This window comes from Muntiacus reevesi, chromosome X, assembly GCF_963930625.1.
Source record: "Muntiacus reevesi chromosome X, mMunRee1.1, whole genome shotgun sequence".
NCBI classification, from domain to species: Eukaryota; Metazoa; Chordata; class Mammalia; order Artiodactyla; family Cervidae; genus Muntiacus; species Muntiacus reevesi.
Genome location: NC_089271.1, coordinates 36,987,408 through 37,002,502, shown reverse-complemented (window position 1 = coordinate 37,002,502; position 15,095 = coordinate 36,987,408). Strand labels below are relative to the sequence as shown.

General features: G+C 43.9%; 1 protein-coding gene across 2 annotated transcripts in view; it reads left to right on the top strand.

Annotated features, from left to right (window-relative positions):
- SRPX (sushi repeat containing protein X-linked) overlaps positions 1 to 15,095 on the top strand; it is a 138,465-nt gene that overhangs the window by 61,083 nt on the left and 62,287 nt on the right. The window contains exons 2-4 of one of the 2 annotated variants that reach the window (XM_065915539.1): positions 2,880 to 2,939; positions 8,256 to 8,447; positions 11,513 to 11,689. In XM_065915539.1, the coding sequence (XP_065771611.1) occupies positions 2,880 to 2,939; positions 8,256 to 8,447; positions 11,513 to 11,689 (429 nt within the window). The remainder of the gene's footprint in view (positions 1 to 2,879; positions 2,940 to 8,255; positions 8,448 to 11,512; positions 11,690 to 15,095) is intronic. The other variant, XM_065915540.1, reaches the window with a different exon arrangement.

Sequence of the window (15,095 nt, the reverse complement as noted above, 5' to 3'; positions counted from 1 at the left end):
TCTGCTTTCCTGCTTAGTTATATTTCACACATATTTTCCAGACTTGATTAGTGGCTATAAAGTAGTTTGTTGATATAAAATAATTTGCTCGTGCCCCTATTGTTAGATGTTTAATTTTTCACTATATTAAACAGCATGTGATGACTCTGTCTTAGAAGGCTGCTGTCCTGGCAAAGTGGGGCTGTGCACCCTAGGAGCCCTATCTCTCCAGTAGGTCTCAGTCCCGTCCCATCTCTATGGAGTGTCCCTTCTTTAACACATCTCCAGTTGATTCTCTGTGAGTGTTTTTGTGATGGTCACGGAGATGCATTGATCAGATGTGCCTTCAAAAGGACTGATTGTCTCAACTGCGGGTAATGCTATTCTCAGACACCCATCAGCTTTCGGTCCCTTAAGAGCTTGCCTCAGCTGTTGGGAGTGCTTCACCCAAGTTCATATCCTCGAGGTGGGCCGTATCCAATGACTGATGGAAATAGGGATAGAAGGGTACAGCTGTTTTAGTCCAACATCAGAAGCTGTCAGGCTTCCCCAACGGCTCAGTGGTAAAGAAACTGCCTGCAGTGCAGGAGCCACAGGAGACGTGGGTTCAATCCCTGGGTTGGGAAGATTCCCTAGAGGAGGGCACGGCAACCCACTCCAGTATTCTAGCCTGAAGAATCCCATGGACAGAGGAGCCTGGCGGGTTGCAAAGAGTCGGACATGGCTGAAGCGACTTAGCATGCATGCATGCACAGAAGCTGTCACTGGACTGACTTTAAAGCTTGACTTCTCCCTCTCTCCAAACATACTTCCTTCTTATGCCTTTCAGAGGTGTGGATCCCTAATAAACACTGTGTGTACTAAACTCCATCTTGTAAGATATTATACCTCCCAAAGAGCCCAACCTGTGACAGTTGTCTTTTCTGCTTAGAGCCAGGAATCAGTCCAGATCCTCTTACTGCCTAGATTAGATTATATGGAGGCCAGGGTGACTTGAAAAGAGGGAATTGCTCTTAATATGAGACGTATCTCACAACACTGAGAAATGTGCCATATAGAGTTGGAGAATTCACCAGTTCTGGAGGACTTCCAGTTCAGCTCTGTTTCTGGGGGAAGGGGGCAGGGTAGGAGGGGAGGGACAGTAAGTTTTTAAAAGCTTCTGATCCGTTCAAAACATATTTTGGAAACTACACTTCTTTGCATTAAGTGAATAATAAAATCTGTTTTCCATTATGAAAGTAACATATGTTTATAATGGAACATTTAGAAGAGAAGAAAGAAGAGCATCTAGTGATCAAAGACTCTTTTCCATGCATTGTTTATTTTGAATTTGTTTTACATTATTATAAATCATACCGTTTATATAATTTTGTTACAGCACGTTTTTCATTTAATATTATAACCTAAGCCTTTTATATTTTATTTAACCTTTTATAAACATTTTAATGACTACCTTATATTATATCCAGTGAATGTACTTTGGTTTATTTAACCATAATATTGACTATTTGGTCAGTTTATAGTCTTTTTCTATATTTTAAATGATGTTGCAAAGAAATCTCTGTAAATTCTTTTAATTTTTTAAAATTGGTGTATAGTTGATTTACAGTGTTAGTTTCAGGTATACAACAAATGCAAATTCTTTTTCTATATTTAATATTATTTCTGCAGGATAGATTCCCAGAAGGGGAATCACTGAATCAAGGGATTTGAATATAGGCTTTTAATTCATGTTGCTAGATTGCTTTCCTGAAGAGTTTTGTGTTCATTTTTTGATATGGAATAAGGAACAGTTTATGTAATTTTATACCTGCCTGGGTGGTCAGAGACCAGGTAAAGAAACCTGAAACAGAACTGGGCTTCTCTAGTTGGGAAAGTCCTTTCCAAATGGACATGGTCTGGCCTTCATCACTTGAATTTCCACTCACCATCTCTCATCCAGGATACAAGTAGAGCAGGACCATTACTCGATTCTCTTGTGGAGCTTTGAATAAACTCATAAAAGAGAATGTTCTTACCTGTGATGGTTGCAGTCCCTGCTGGTAAATGTGTGATCAAGATGTTGCTAATTCAACACTCAGTGATCAGAAGAGGAAGGCTAGAGGGAGAGATCTCAAAATTCAAGATTATTGCTTTGAAGTTTGGGGCCTGATACTGCTCTAAAGGTTAAGAATCACCATTCACTGGAATTCAACAGTTAACATTTGAAAAATGATTCAGTTCCAACTTCCAGATAAGTTTAAAATTTTAAATTAAACACAGACTTTCTCTCTGAGGTTGTGGTTTTCAAGGGTAGCAGGACTCATCAAGAAATTTGACCTTAGCCATGCCTGGGTGAGAGGTTTCAAACAAACATCCATGTCATCAATTTCAGCCCTCATTTCCTACAAATAGACTAAGGCAGCTTTGAACTTCTTTTGTCATTAAGACATTTGATTTGCCTCCTTATCCTCCACCCAAGTTCATTTCACAAGATGGACTTATTTTCAGGTACCATAAACACCCAGTTCTACCGGATTTTCTTTGACTGCTGGAGAAACTCTGGGCTGTGCCTGAGTCACACACATTTTACTGCGTCTCCGCTGGCATGAGATTCATATTCATTGGCCTCTTCTCAGAGTGAAGTTGACTTGCTCTCAATCTCGAGTCCAGAATTCCACTGGACACATGGTGATTCCCAAACCATTGGAGGCTCATCTTGACGGGCTCTGGCAATCTCAGTCCAGCCGGGTTCACTCTGAGCGGTCCCCTGTTCCTTTGTGAATGGCCACAGAAGCTTTCACTCTTGCTCTGCGTTCTAATAGCCCCTCTTGCATGAACTGTGCCAAAGCAGTGCTTCAAAATATTCATCCATATCATGTGGCTTTTCTTGCTGCAGTTTCTGTTCTTTTTTATTGTAGGATCTGGAGATTCACCGCTAGAAGATGATGAAGTCGTGTATTCAGACGCTAAATATAAAGGTGAATGCTTTGCTTATGTGCTAATGAAGACCTGCTGATGCCAGGAGAACTTTCCCTCTTGCCCTGCAGAACCGATTATAATAAAGTGACCAGACAACACATTTTCACTTGTATTCCCTGTCCAGAAAAGAAAATGTTTAAAAAGTAACATGCATATGCTCCCATTTGAAAGAAAATACAGAAAAAAACAAATGAAAGAAAGCTAAAAGCATTTGAAAATCTCTGAAGTGCTGCCCTTCAGCACCCCAGTGGTCATTTTATTCTCATCAATTTCTTTACTATCCTTACTTCTGCAAAGCCAAGCTCTAGCTGATGAAAGTGAAAATCAAGCCATGAGTTCTACCTAATTCATACATTACAGCCAGACTCATCCTGAGTAAACCTTCCAAGGTCAAATCTGAATCCAGTGCTGCTAATGTACTGAGATGAATGGGGAATGAGAAAACTTGATTTTCATAAGCTCATTTCATTGTGCTCTTTCTGAGTGTGGCTTGGCTCCTGAAATGATGAGTAAAGTGTGTTGACCAATGAAACTTTAATGATAAAGAATTCCATCTCTACACATTTTCAGCAATTCACCCCTTCCAGCAGGTATAAAAAGCCTAATCAAGAACCTTCTATGCAGGCTCAGGTAAGTATGTCCATAAATAAATATTTTCTACTGGTGAGTTGTTTCTCTGAAACTTAAGGAGTCCTGAGAAAAGTGAAGGTAAATTTAGATTATTCCTTGCTGAATCCAGTTCCTTTTACATTTGAGATGCAATTTGAATCAAATTGCTTAATAAAGTTCCATCATGGCTTTTTGTCCAGAAAATTTGTTGAATATGTTTTGGCAAGAGCACTCCCCTACTCTGTCATGATGTATCTGACTTATAGGAGGATCAGGGTAGTACTGGCCATTCTTTGGTTGGAGAAAGTCCTTCAGTTGTTTTCTACACAAGTGAACAACCTTTCTAATATAATGATTGGTACCTATGTCCAGGTGTGTTTCCCACCATATTCCATGTTTGCTTATGACCTGTAACTACAAATACTCATTCCTATCCATAGCTCCTGTATTACTGCCTCAGGAATTAACCAGTCAAGCAAAGCACAGACTTGTTAATGAGTTGTTTGGAGTAAGGTGGTTTTCCTATTCCTAATACTTGTTAATTGATTGAGAGTTTAAAAACAACTTCCTAAAACACATGCGTACCCATGTGACTCTTCACACATACAAGAGGCATTGTGTAGTGCCCTTGGATCATTGTTCCCAGTGTTCATCCTCCCTTCACAGCATTGGATGTATGGAAGGTAGACCAGATGGCCAAAATATGTGCTTGCCCTAAAGTTCATCTAGAATATTTAAGAATATATACTGCTCAGGGAATTGTTTTCATTGTCAGTTATTTTTAAATTCTAAAACTTAGAGGCAAACCATTATTCACCAGGGGATTAGTTGTAGATCCTCAGACCCCTACACAGTGTCTGGCACAGAGTATGTACTCATTGTTTTTTTAATTAAATTTATGACATAAATCATAATTTATAAAAGAAAGAAGATGTGAAATGTAACCAACACTTAATGTGGCAAGCCTGGCTTTTGATTCTTTTACTTGGAATGCCATTCTGTCTTCACACTAGTGGAGGGGAGGAGGAAGGCATTAGAGATATGTTGTTGCTACTTATTTACAGATGAAGGAACTGCAGATTAGAGAGGGGAGGTGACTTGCCCAGACTCACACAGCTAGCAAACATTATGTTTGGGTTTAAACTCCAGATGTTTTAGCTCAACATCCAGAGTTTACTAGTGGTTCCTCCTTAGTCTGCTACATGATACTGCTTATCCCCAGGAACTCCACAATGGCCCAGGGAGATGAAAAAGCTTTCCAGAAGAATTAATTTAGGTTTCTTCCTAAATAAACTGTCTTAATTGAAGCAGCATAAGAGCTTGCTTTCTGTAAATCTCTATTTTAAACATTTTGCTAATTCACTTTTTAAAACATTTATTTTTAAAATTATTTTTAAAAATTAATTTTTATTGGAGCATAGTTAATTTATGATCTTGATTTGTTTTCCACTGTACAGCAAAGTGAATCATTTAATACACATGTAACTCATGGTATTTGCATGCACTTCAAATTCAAGTCACTCCGTGACTTTTTCATTACTGTCACTGCAGGGCTGTTAAAATGTCAAAATACCTTCCAAAGATTTGTCTTGGGAAGTAATCCAAAAGAAATTCCTTTTGAAAAAAAATAAAAACAGGATTCTTCCCCCACATGTTGACAACAGCATAGCTTTTGGATAGGTAGCCAGCACTGTTTTTTAGCTGGGTGAAGGCTTAGAATATCTTAATAAAAAAAAAAAAAAAAGAAAGAAAGAAAACTGCTAATGGCCTGGTTGTACTGAAATATGTGAATTTGTGATACATGTATATGCCCATCATTCTGTAATGTACCTGCTAGCGTTAAATATTTGTCCTGGGCACAGTTGTGGAAAAGACAACTGTAATATGTGTGCAGAGCATTGTGGGTCTGCTGCCTGACATTGGTTTACTCTAAGACCCTGTACTTCCTAACCTCACATCAAAGTCCAGAGGTTGGAGGATGTGAGTGTTTTCAACATTCGAGTGAAAAACGAGTAGAGAATTGGATGCCCTTCCAGGTTGTAAATCTGTGGAATTGTGATTGGAACCCACAACATAAAAAGGATTTGCCTTTAGCTGGAAGGATTTTGGGAGACTACCCAAAGTTATTAGTCAGAAGGAGTAAGGAGGTAGATGTGGGTGTGAGATGGGTAAGAGGGCAGAGAGGCATAACTTGAATTTGAATTTGAATCATACAACTGCAAAGCTAGATGGGACGTTTTTTGGACATTTTCAAACTGGTATAAAATTTGATCAGAATAAAAATAAACATTGTATTGGGTTGCCCAAAAAGTTCATTCAAGTTTTTCTGTATCATCTTAGGGGAAAACCCAAATGAACGTTTTGTCCAATGCAATAGATGGGACTTCTAAAATAATTTCATCAGATTCTTTACTTGTGTAGATTAGGAACCTGAGTCCCTGAAAAGTGTTTTGAATTACTAGGAGATGATAGATTTAGATAATATGAGCCCAGTCCTCTTGACTTTGCCCAGTATCCACCATACGCTACCAGCTCACTGTTTTCATCACCTCCCTCTGGGTCTCCCGTATTCCTTCTCACCTCATCACCCTTCTGCCCCAATGGGGATTTCATTTGCTCTCTCTGGAGACCAGTTCTCAGTCCAGGATTTCAGTTTGGCCTGTGAGATGGTGACAAAAAGGCAGTGAAGGGGACCAGTTGGCAGGAGAAGAAGAGGCTGTAACTAGAGAAGCACAGAAGCGTTGCAGTCCACAAGGGGAACTTAGAGGAAGTGAGGTAGTGGGAGAGTTAGGGAAAGGGGGCAGGGCAAAGAGGACAAAGACAGAGAGGTAAGGCCACAGATGACCTTTAAGATCTAACACTGTGGACATCCTTTGTGGACCATACAAAGTGCTTCTTTGAGCTTTAAAACACTAAGTACATTTTGGAGTTTCCTTGTGGGTGGTCTTTCTTATTACAGTTGGAAAAGAAAGGCAGAAAGAGAGAAGGAGGGAGAAGTATACATCACTTCTAGTAGTCATAGAAGCCAATAGGTTCCAAGTCTTGGAGTGGTAGGCATCTATGGATTTTTTCAGAATTTATCATAAGGACTTTTAATTATAGAAGAAATATCCACAGTTTGACAGTACTATGCAAACATACCCCCAAAGGCTTCTCATTTACCTGCGATCTTGAAATCTCTTACCTTCGTGGCTTACCAGGAGCCATCACCAAAGAACTAAAACATTTAAAATTGGTTCAAAAATTCTTTTGTACTTAGAAGAAAATACTGGAGATAGTCTGCTGTTTTGTACTTCACTTCAGGGTCAGATTTTTCTCATTTTAAAATGTTAGCACATACAGACTGGATGTGTAAACCCCAGAGGAAGGAAACTTCATTCCAGAAAGGGTTGGAGGCCTGGTGTAAGTTCCTGCAAGTCTGTATCCACGTGGTCAAACTTAATCAGCTCTAGACTAAGCCTGGGACAACACTTCTCCCCAGGAAGTCCAGGAAATTCTGCTTGAGCAGCTTAGCACCCATTTTCAGCTGTCTGCAAAGCATTATATGATGAAAATATTAGCCAAAGGCGATGTCAGAGCACATAAGTCAAAAAAAAAAAAGGAAAACAGTCTATGCACAAGACCTGGACAGGAAGGACTGTTGGTTTTCATGGTTGAGCAGCAGCCAGAAACACAAATCAAATAGGGAGTTTCCTGTGTGGCCACATGATGGCGCACAAACCCCACTGACAGCTCAGGTGCTAGGGGAAAGTGAGGAGCATGGCGGCCGCAGGGAGGGGACACCTGTTCTGGGTGCGGAGAACCTGACAGACTTGAGGGAACTCGTCTCTGGTCCCCACTGATGTGTAGTGGGAAGTGTGGGAACTTTCCAGGAGCTAGTCTTGTCCTGCTAATGTTATGGCTCTCAGCGAGCACCTACTAAAAGTCCAGGAAGAGGTTCTAAAGTATGTGTCGCCCTAAGCTGTACTCTGGGCAACTACAAGACTGAAATCAAAACACCCCGGAACTTTGCCATTGGAGAAGGGTGTCGTCTCTTACCTAAAGGGGGTTTAACTGCAGACATCTGAAAAGGGAGGTTGCTTCCCAATGGGGAGTCACTGTTCTGTGACTTTAAGCCCAAATTATATCCTGTGGCAAAACCCTGGAAATTGTTGCTGTATCCACACTCATTAAGATGGGATTATGTGTTTTTACAGTGACTATGATACAAACTTGGAAAAAATTCTAAATTGACCAGTTATTAACTCCCTGCCGCCATGTATGGATGGTTAGGGTTAGAGTTCACAATGGTAACAGTTGCTCTCAAGAGAATTCTGTCTCTAGTCAAGGGAAATACTCAAAAGAACAAGCATTCATTGAGCATTTACTATGTGCTAGGCACTGTGCTAGTTGCTTACTATGCATTTTTTTCAGTCCTTGTAAGAGTCCTATGACATAGGTAGGAGTATTGACTCAGAGAGGTTAAGTAATTTGTCCAATATCACACAGCCACCAATGGAGGAACCTGGACCCATACTCAGATATATCTGACACCTAGTCCCGTGACCATAACCTCCCCACCCAGAGACACCTTATAAGACATGGGGCACTATTTGGAGGTCCAACATCTGGAATGCAGCCAGTAGGGACTTTTAGACTGAAAAAGGCACGTTTTCTGAAGATGTCATTTTCTGTTTCTCCTTTTCCTTTGTTTCTGCTCCCTGTAGACATCCCGTGGTGCTCCCCCATCAAGGTGAAGTACGGGGATGTGTACTGCAGGGCCCCTCAAGGAGGATACTACAAAACAACCCTGGGAACCAGGTGTGACATCCGCTGCCAGAAGGGCTATGAGCTGCAGGGCTCTCCCCAGGTGATCTGCCAGTCAAACAAACGGTGGTCGGACAAGGTCATCTGCAAACGTGAGTAGCCTGGCGCCATGTGGGGACCTCAGGGCCAATCAGGGCCAAAGTTCTTTTTTTGTTTGTTTTAAAGATTTTTTTTTTAATGTGGACCATTTTTGTTGTTGTTATTTAGCTTTTTGGTTATTTGGTTTTTATTTGACTGTGTTGCAGTATGTGAGATCTAGTTCCCAGGGTTTGAACCCGGGCCTCCTGCATTGGAAGCATGGAGTCTTAGCCTCTGGACCATCAGGGAAGTCCCTGATGGTGGACCATTTTTAAAATCTTTACTGAATTTGCTACAGTATTGCTTCTGTTTTCTGTTTTGTTTTTTTTTGCCCCATGACATGTGGGATCTTGGCTCCCCGCCCAGGGTCTGAACCTGTACCCCCTGCGTTGGAAGGTGAAGTCTTAACCCCTGGACCGCTAGGGAAGTCCTGGGGCCCTGGACCGCTAGGGAAGTCCTGGGGCCTAAGTTCTTTTGCTCTGAGATCAAGGATTTTTACTGAATGTTTTGCGGGCTGTGATGAGAAAAACTCCTCTGTGAGCAGAAGCCAATGTGTTCCTAAGATATGGCAGAAGATGACACATTTCAGACAGAGGGGAATGATTGGCTGTTTGAAAGGGGAAGAGAACAGAGGTTTGTTTTGCACTATGTTATGTCTGTTTAATGAGTGCTAAGCCCTGGAAAGGTGTTGGGGATTGAAAAACAAGACACATTCTACCATCAAGGGTCATCTGCCATCAGGAGTCTCACAGCGGGCAGAGGAGTAAACCACAGTATAAGTGCAAGAATGGTGCTCTGGCCCACCTCCAAGCTCCTCCTTTATGGGAGGCAGATGGTGATTGCAGCCATGAAATTAAAAGACTTGCTCCTTGGAGGAAAAGCTATGACCAACCTAGACAGCATATTAAAAAGCAGAGACATTACTTTGCCAACAAAGATCTGTCTAGTCAAAGCTGTGGTTTTTCCATTAGTCATGCATGGATGTGAGAGTTGGACTATAAAGAAAGCTGAGCACCAAAGAATTGATGCTTTTGAACTGTGCTGTTGGAGAAGGCTCTTGAGAATCCCTTGGACTGCAAGGAGATCAAACCAGTCAATCATAAAGAAAATCAATTGTGAATATCATTTGAAGGACTGATGCTGAAGCGCCAATATTTTGGCCACCTGATGCTAAGAGCCGACTCATTAGAAATGACTCTGATGCTGGGAAAGATTGAAGGCAGGAAGAGAAGGGGAGGACAGAGGATGAGATAGTTGGATGGCATCACCAACTTGATGGACACGAGTTTGAGCAAGCTCTGGGAGTTGGTGAAGGACAGGAAGCCTGGCATACTGCAGTCCATGGGGTCACAAAGAGTTGGACACAACTGAGTGACTGAACAACAACAAATCAGTAAGCAAATGGAAAAAGAAAACACTACAAAAAGGGCAAAAATAAAAACCAGTTTGTAACTATTAAAGGATTTCAGGTCCTTCTGAGCAGTATAACCTGTCTCCCCTCCTACCCCGTAGGAAGAAGGTATTTGCCTTACTCTTCCCTCCACCCGGTATACATGCCTCATCCAATCAGCAAATGACCCACAAGACTACTGTCCCACTCCTTGTACCCTGGGTATAAAAGTGGACTAAGTTCCCCTGTTTAATGTTGGTTCTCCCTTGAGTTGGCCCGCTGTTCTGTCAGCATCTCCCACCCTAATAAACTTTATTTCTCTCTCAAAAAAAAAAAAAAAAAAAAAAAGGTGCTCTGCCCTGGACTACTGGAAGTAGAGAGAAGTGCTCCTCCACAAGATAGAGCTTAGGGAGGCAGGGAAGAATTACCCCCTGAATGATGCTCATTCCCTGAAAGGCACCAGGCCTCAGGGGAGAAGACTGTAAGCGCATTTCAGGGGCTGACTTTGAACTTCCTGAAAAGTTCTGTCTCACTTGGGAAACTGCACATTGCACAGCATGGTTGAAGCACATTTCAGGTGCCATTGCTTTTCCAGGCTGCTGTCATGAATGGAGCACTTGTTGTGTACCAAGCGTTTCACACACATGCAGTTTTGGCAACAACACTGTTGATATGGGTGCCTTTAACAGTTGGGGAAACTGGGGTTGGGGGCTGCAGCGTGTGATCCAGTCTGTGTAGACGACTGTATCATTTGGGTGACTATCCTGGACAGTATGTGCTTCTCTCAGGTGTCCTGGATGCCCTGCTGCCCGTTGCTCTTCATGACGTGTACCGTCGATTGACCTTCCTCCGAGGAAGAAGAGGCTCTGCTCCTTCAGAGCACTGTCTTCTCCATCCTAACAGGGAGATCATCCCCCGTGGGCAGCCTCTAGCTGCCCAGTACTACTGACGGGTAAAGGATTCTGAAAGCCCAGCTACCATGCCTGGAGGCAGGGCAGGCTCAGGTGTCAGTCATGCTCCAGGGCTCCCTTGCAAGATCAGGCTGAGGCTCACCTGGCCTGAGATACCACCTTGCCCCCCCATCCTCCTCTCCCCGTCCCGCCTCCCCCACCCTTCACTGTTCTCCCCTGGAAGCACATTCTTACTCCAAATCGGAGTTTGGAGCAGAGAAAGGTTTATTGCAGGACAAAGCAAGGAGAATCAGTGGCTCCAGCCCAAACTCAGCCCGCCTCCCAACTGCCTGGAGGGTTTTATCACAGCCTGTTTAAAGGCCAGGTGTGTGTGTGGAGGGGTTGTGGGTCTCAGGGTACAAGATACGTTCATGCACAGTTCTTTGATTGGTTGATGGTGAGGTAACAGGGTGGTTAACATTATAGGCGCCAGGGGTCTGGGGTCATCAAGTAGTTCATTGCGCCCATTTGGTGGTGGTTTTAGCATTCGAAAAACTCAGGGAGTGTGCATCAGATACTATTATCTGGGTCTTCAGAGAGGAGTTAGCATGGAGGATATGGGAAGAGGTCTGCCTCCCCAAAGGCCCCATGGCATCCTGCTTGGTGACACCATCCATATTTTCTCAGACTTCTATCTGCTTTATTTCAGTTAACTTCCCCCTATGCTTTCAGTTTCTGGACTCTGAAGCTCCGTGACAAAAACTAAGACATGCTGAATCTCTGGTTTTCTCTTTTTCAGAAAAGCGATGTCCTACCCTTGCCATGCCAGTGAATGGAGGGTTTAAGTGCATCGACGGTGCCTACTTTAACTCCCAGTGTGAGTACTACTGCTCGCCAGGATACACGCTGAAAGGGGAGCGGACAGTCAGGTGTATGGACAACAAGGCCTGGAGTGGCCAACCAGCCACCTGTGTTGGTAAGAAAATATCACCAGTCCTCAGGAGGCACCTACCTTGGGAGGAGCAGGGGGTGTCCATACAGTGGATTTAAAATTTTTATTTATGTATCTATCTCTACCCAGTCTTAGTTGCAGCATGCAGGATCCCTAAATTGCTGCATGCAAACTCTTAGTTGCCACAGGTGGGATCTAGTTCCCCGATCACGGATGGAACCTGGACCCCCTGTATTGGGAGCATGGAGTCTTAGCCACTGGACCACCAGGGAAGTCCCCATAAAGTGGAAGCACCTGGGAAAAAAATAATAATAATAATAAATAAATAAATAAAAAGGAAAAAAAAAGACTTACTAAAAAAAAAAATAAAGGAAGCACCTGTGTTTCATGTGCAACACCTAAGGGCCCAGTTTTGATTTCTGTGGTTCTCGTCATCCCTATTTCTCTGGCTCAGCACAGACCTAGCCTCAGTCTCTTTGCTTGAGTTGACTTCACAGTTCATGGCTTTCCCGTGACTTGTCTCTCTCTTGGATTGCAATCAAGGCAGCTGGAGGCTGGCGGAGAGAGGTATGGGGCAATCCTGCTATTTTAGTTCCGGGATGTGCCCTGAGCATTGAGCAGAGTTGTTGACATTTGGTCGGACAGTCCTGCAGGGAGCAGCTCTGTGCCTTTCAGCCCACAGACTTAGTTCCTTTGTTAGCGACTCTGGGAATCAGCAAATGCTCGGTGGGCTAAACTGGCAGGGATTACCTGACTCTGGATTTGTTGGCAGTAGTTCTTAGTTGTGGTTCTGAGGAGCCTTGGCCGCAGCCTCGCTGAAACTCTTTTTTTTTAATTAATTATTTTTGGCTGCACTGGGTCTTCATTGCCTCTCTCGGGCTTTGCTCTAGTTGCGGTGAGCAGGGGCTTCTCTTGTTGCAGAGCACAGGCTCCAGAGCACACATACTTTAGTAGTTGCAGTGTGTGGGCTCAGTTGGGGCACACGGGCTTAGTTACTCTGTGGCATGTGGAGTCTTCCTGGATCAGGGCTCGAACCCATGTCCCCTGCATTGGCAGGCAGATTCCTATCCACTACTGTGCCACCAGGGAAGTCCTCGCTGGAACTCTTTACACATGCAAATTCAGGGCCCCACCCCAGACCTGCTGAATCACAAACTCTGGGCATGGGCCCAGCACTTGGCACTTTAAGGAGCCTTCCAGGGCATTCAGAAGAGCTTAAAGAGAGAGCCACTGATCTAAGACAGTGCTTCTCCAGTTTGAGGATCACCTGGGAACCTTGGTAAAAATGTAGCTTCTGCTTCAGGAGATCTGGGGCAGATTCTGGGGTTCTGCTAGACCCCACTCTAGACAAGGTTTCTGAATCGTGGAATAATGGACATCTGGTGTCAGATAATTATTTGTCATGGGGTTCTGTCCTTTGCACTCTAGAATGCTTAGAGCCTTGGCTTTTACCCGCTAAATGCCAATGACATCTTTCCCCAGCTCCTACGTGTGACAACCAAAAATGTCTTCAGACATTGTCCAGTGTCCTCTGGAGGGAGGAGGAGAGGGAGGAGAAAAATCACCCCTCCTTTGAGAATCACCCATCTCTGAGCAGTGGATACCCACCCTGGCTACTTACTAGAATCACCTGAGTATCTTTTAGAACCTAGCCATGCCTTGATCTGGGGCTTCCCCAGTAGCTCAGTGGTAAGGAATCCACCTGCATTGAAGGAGACCTGAGTTCAGTTCCTGGGTTGGGCAGATCCCCTGGAGAAGGACATGGCAACCCACTCCAGTATTCTTGCCTGGGGAATCCCATGGACAGAGGAGCCTGGCGGGTTGCAATCCATGGGATCGCAAAAGTGTGGGACATGACTTAGTGACAGAACAACAACACACCCTGGTTTTACCCTAGAGATTCTGACTCAGTTAGCCTGATGTGGGATAGCTGAAGGAGGCGATTGGCGTTATAAAAGCTTCCCAGGTGGTTTTCATGCACAGCCAGACTCAGGACCATCATCTGAGAGCAGTGGATCTCAGACAGTGTGGACTCCTGACCAGAAGCATTAGAAATGCACATTTCCAGGCCTGCAGGATTGTCGATGCTGGGGTGAGGCTTAGCAATCTGCATTTTCACAGGCCCTCCGGGACATTCTGATGCTCTAAAGGTTGAGAACCTGCCTTGGAAGATCAAATTTGGGAAGAACTTTCATACCTTTTGGAGAAGGAGATGGCAACCCACTCCAGTATTCTTGCCTGGAGAATCCTATGGACAGAGGAGCCTGGCGGGCTACAGTCTGTAGGGTCGCAAAGAGTCAGACACAACTGAGCAACTAACACAACACTTAGTACCTTTTAACGCAAAATAGTGCCCAGCAAGCAGTTTGAGCACCAGCTGGAAACTTGTTAGAAATATAGACTCTTAGGACCTATCCCAGACCCGACAGATCAAAATCCACAGTGTAAGAAGATCCCCAAGGGATTCCTATGTCCTTTAAAGTTGAGGCAGACTGCTCTGGGACAGTGGTTTTTAACTCTGGCTGCAGTTTAAATCTGAGTATCAGGGGCCCTGGCATTTTTCCAAAACTAATCCAGGTAATTGAAAACTACTATCCCAGGAGACTGTTGACTCATAACATGTTAGAGCTGCCAGGACCCAGCCTAACAGAACATTCTAGTCCAATCCCCCTTCTGCAGATAAGGCCTTGACTTTGCTGATGTTGCATAGAGCCAAGCCTATGTCTCCAGGCTTTTAGGCTCAAAGTCCCTGAATCCAGAGAAAGCTCTGGCACAGAGGTGGCAAGGCAGCTGACCGCAGGAGCCTGGCTCCTATGCTGCTTGGGTCTGCCCATCCTGCAAAGAACCATTCAGCTCAGTCTGCGCCTGCCCATTCCCCCAAGGACTCCTTCCTGACAGCTCAGCGTCTGGGCAGACAATTCAGGGATGTGACTGAAACTGGATGCTGCCCTCTGGGGGCAGTTGTACAACAGCTTCTCAGGCCTTGGTCCTATGGGTGTCTTCATGACGGTACCACTGTCCACTGTCTCCTTGGCAGCATCAGTCATCCTTATTCTTCAGTTATAGCCAGGGGACTGACCCAAGATGTGAGCCTTCTACATCTTCTACATCACAGCCCGGACCTTATCTTACATCCATCTTAACAAAAGCACCAGGTCCAAGTAATTTCTCAGATAACTGACTCAGATTTATTCCTGGCTTCTCTTTTTCTATGATTTAGATGGGAGTTTGAATTGATCACTAACTGGGAAGACAGAAACCATTCTAGGTGTTTCCAACAGAGGAGTCGTTAATACAGGGTAGTGGTTACAAACATATAGGAAGGGCTAGAGGGACAAAAGAGGAAAAAGACTGTTACCAGACATTGTGTGCGTGTGCTTTCAGTCGTGTCCAACTCTTTGTAACTCCATGGACTGTAGCCTGCCAGGCT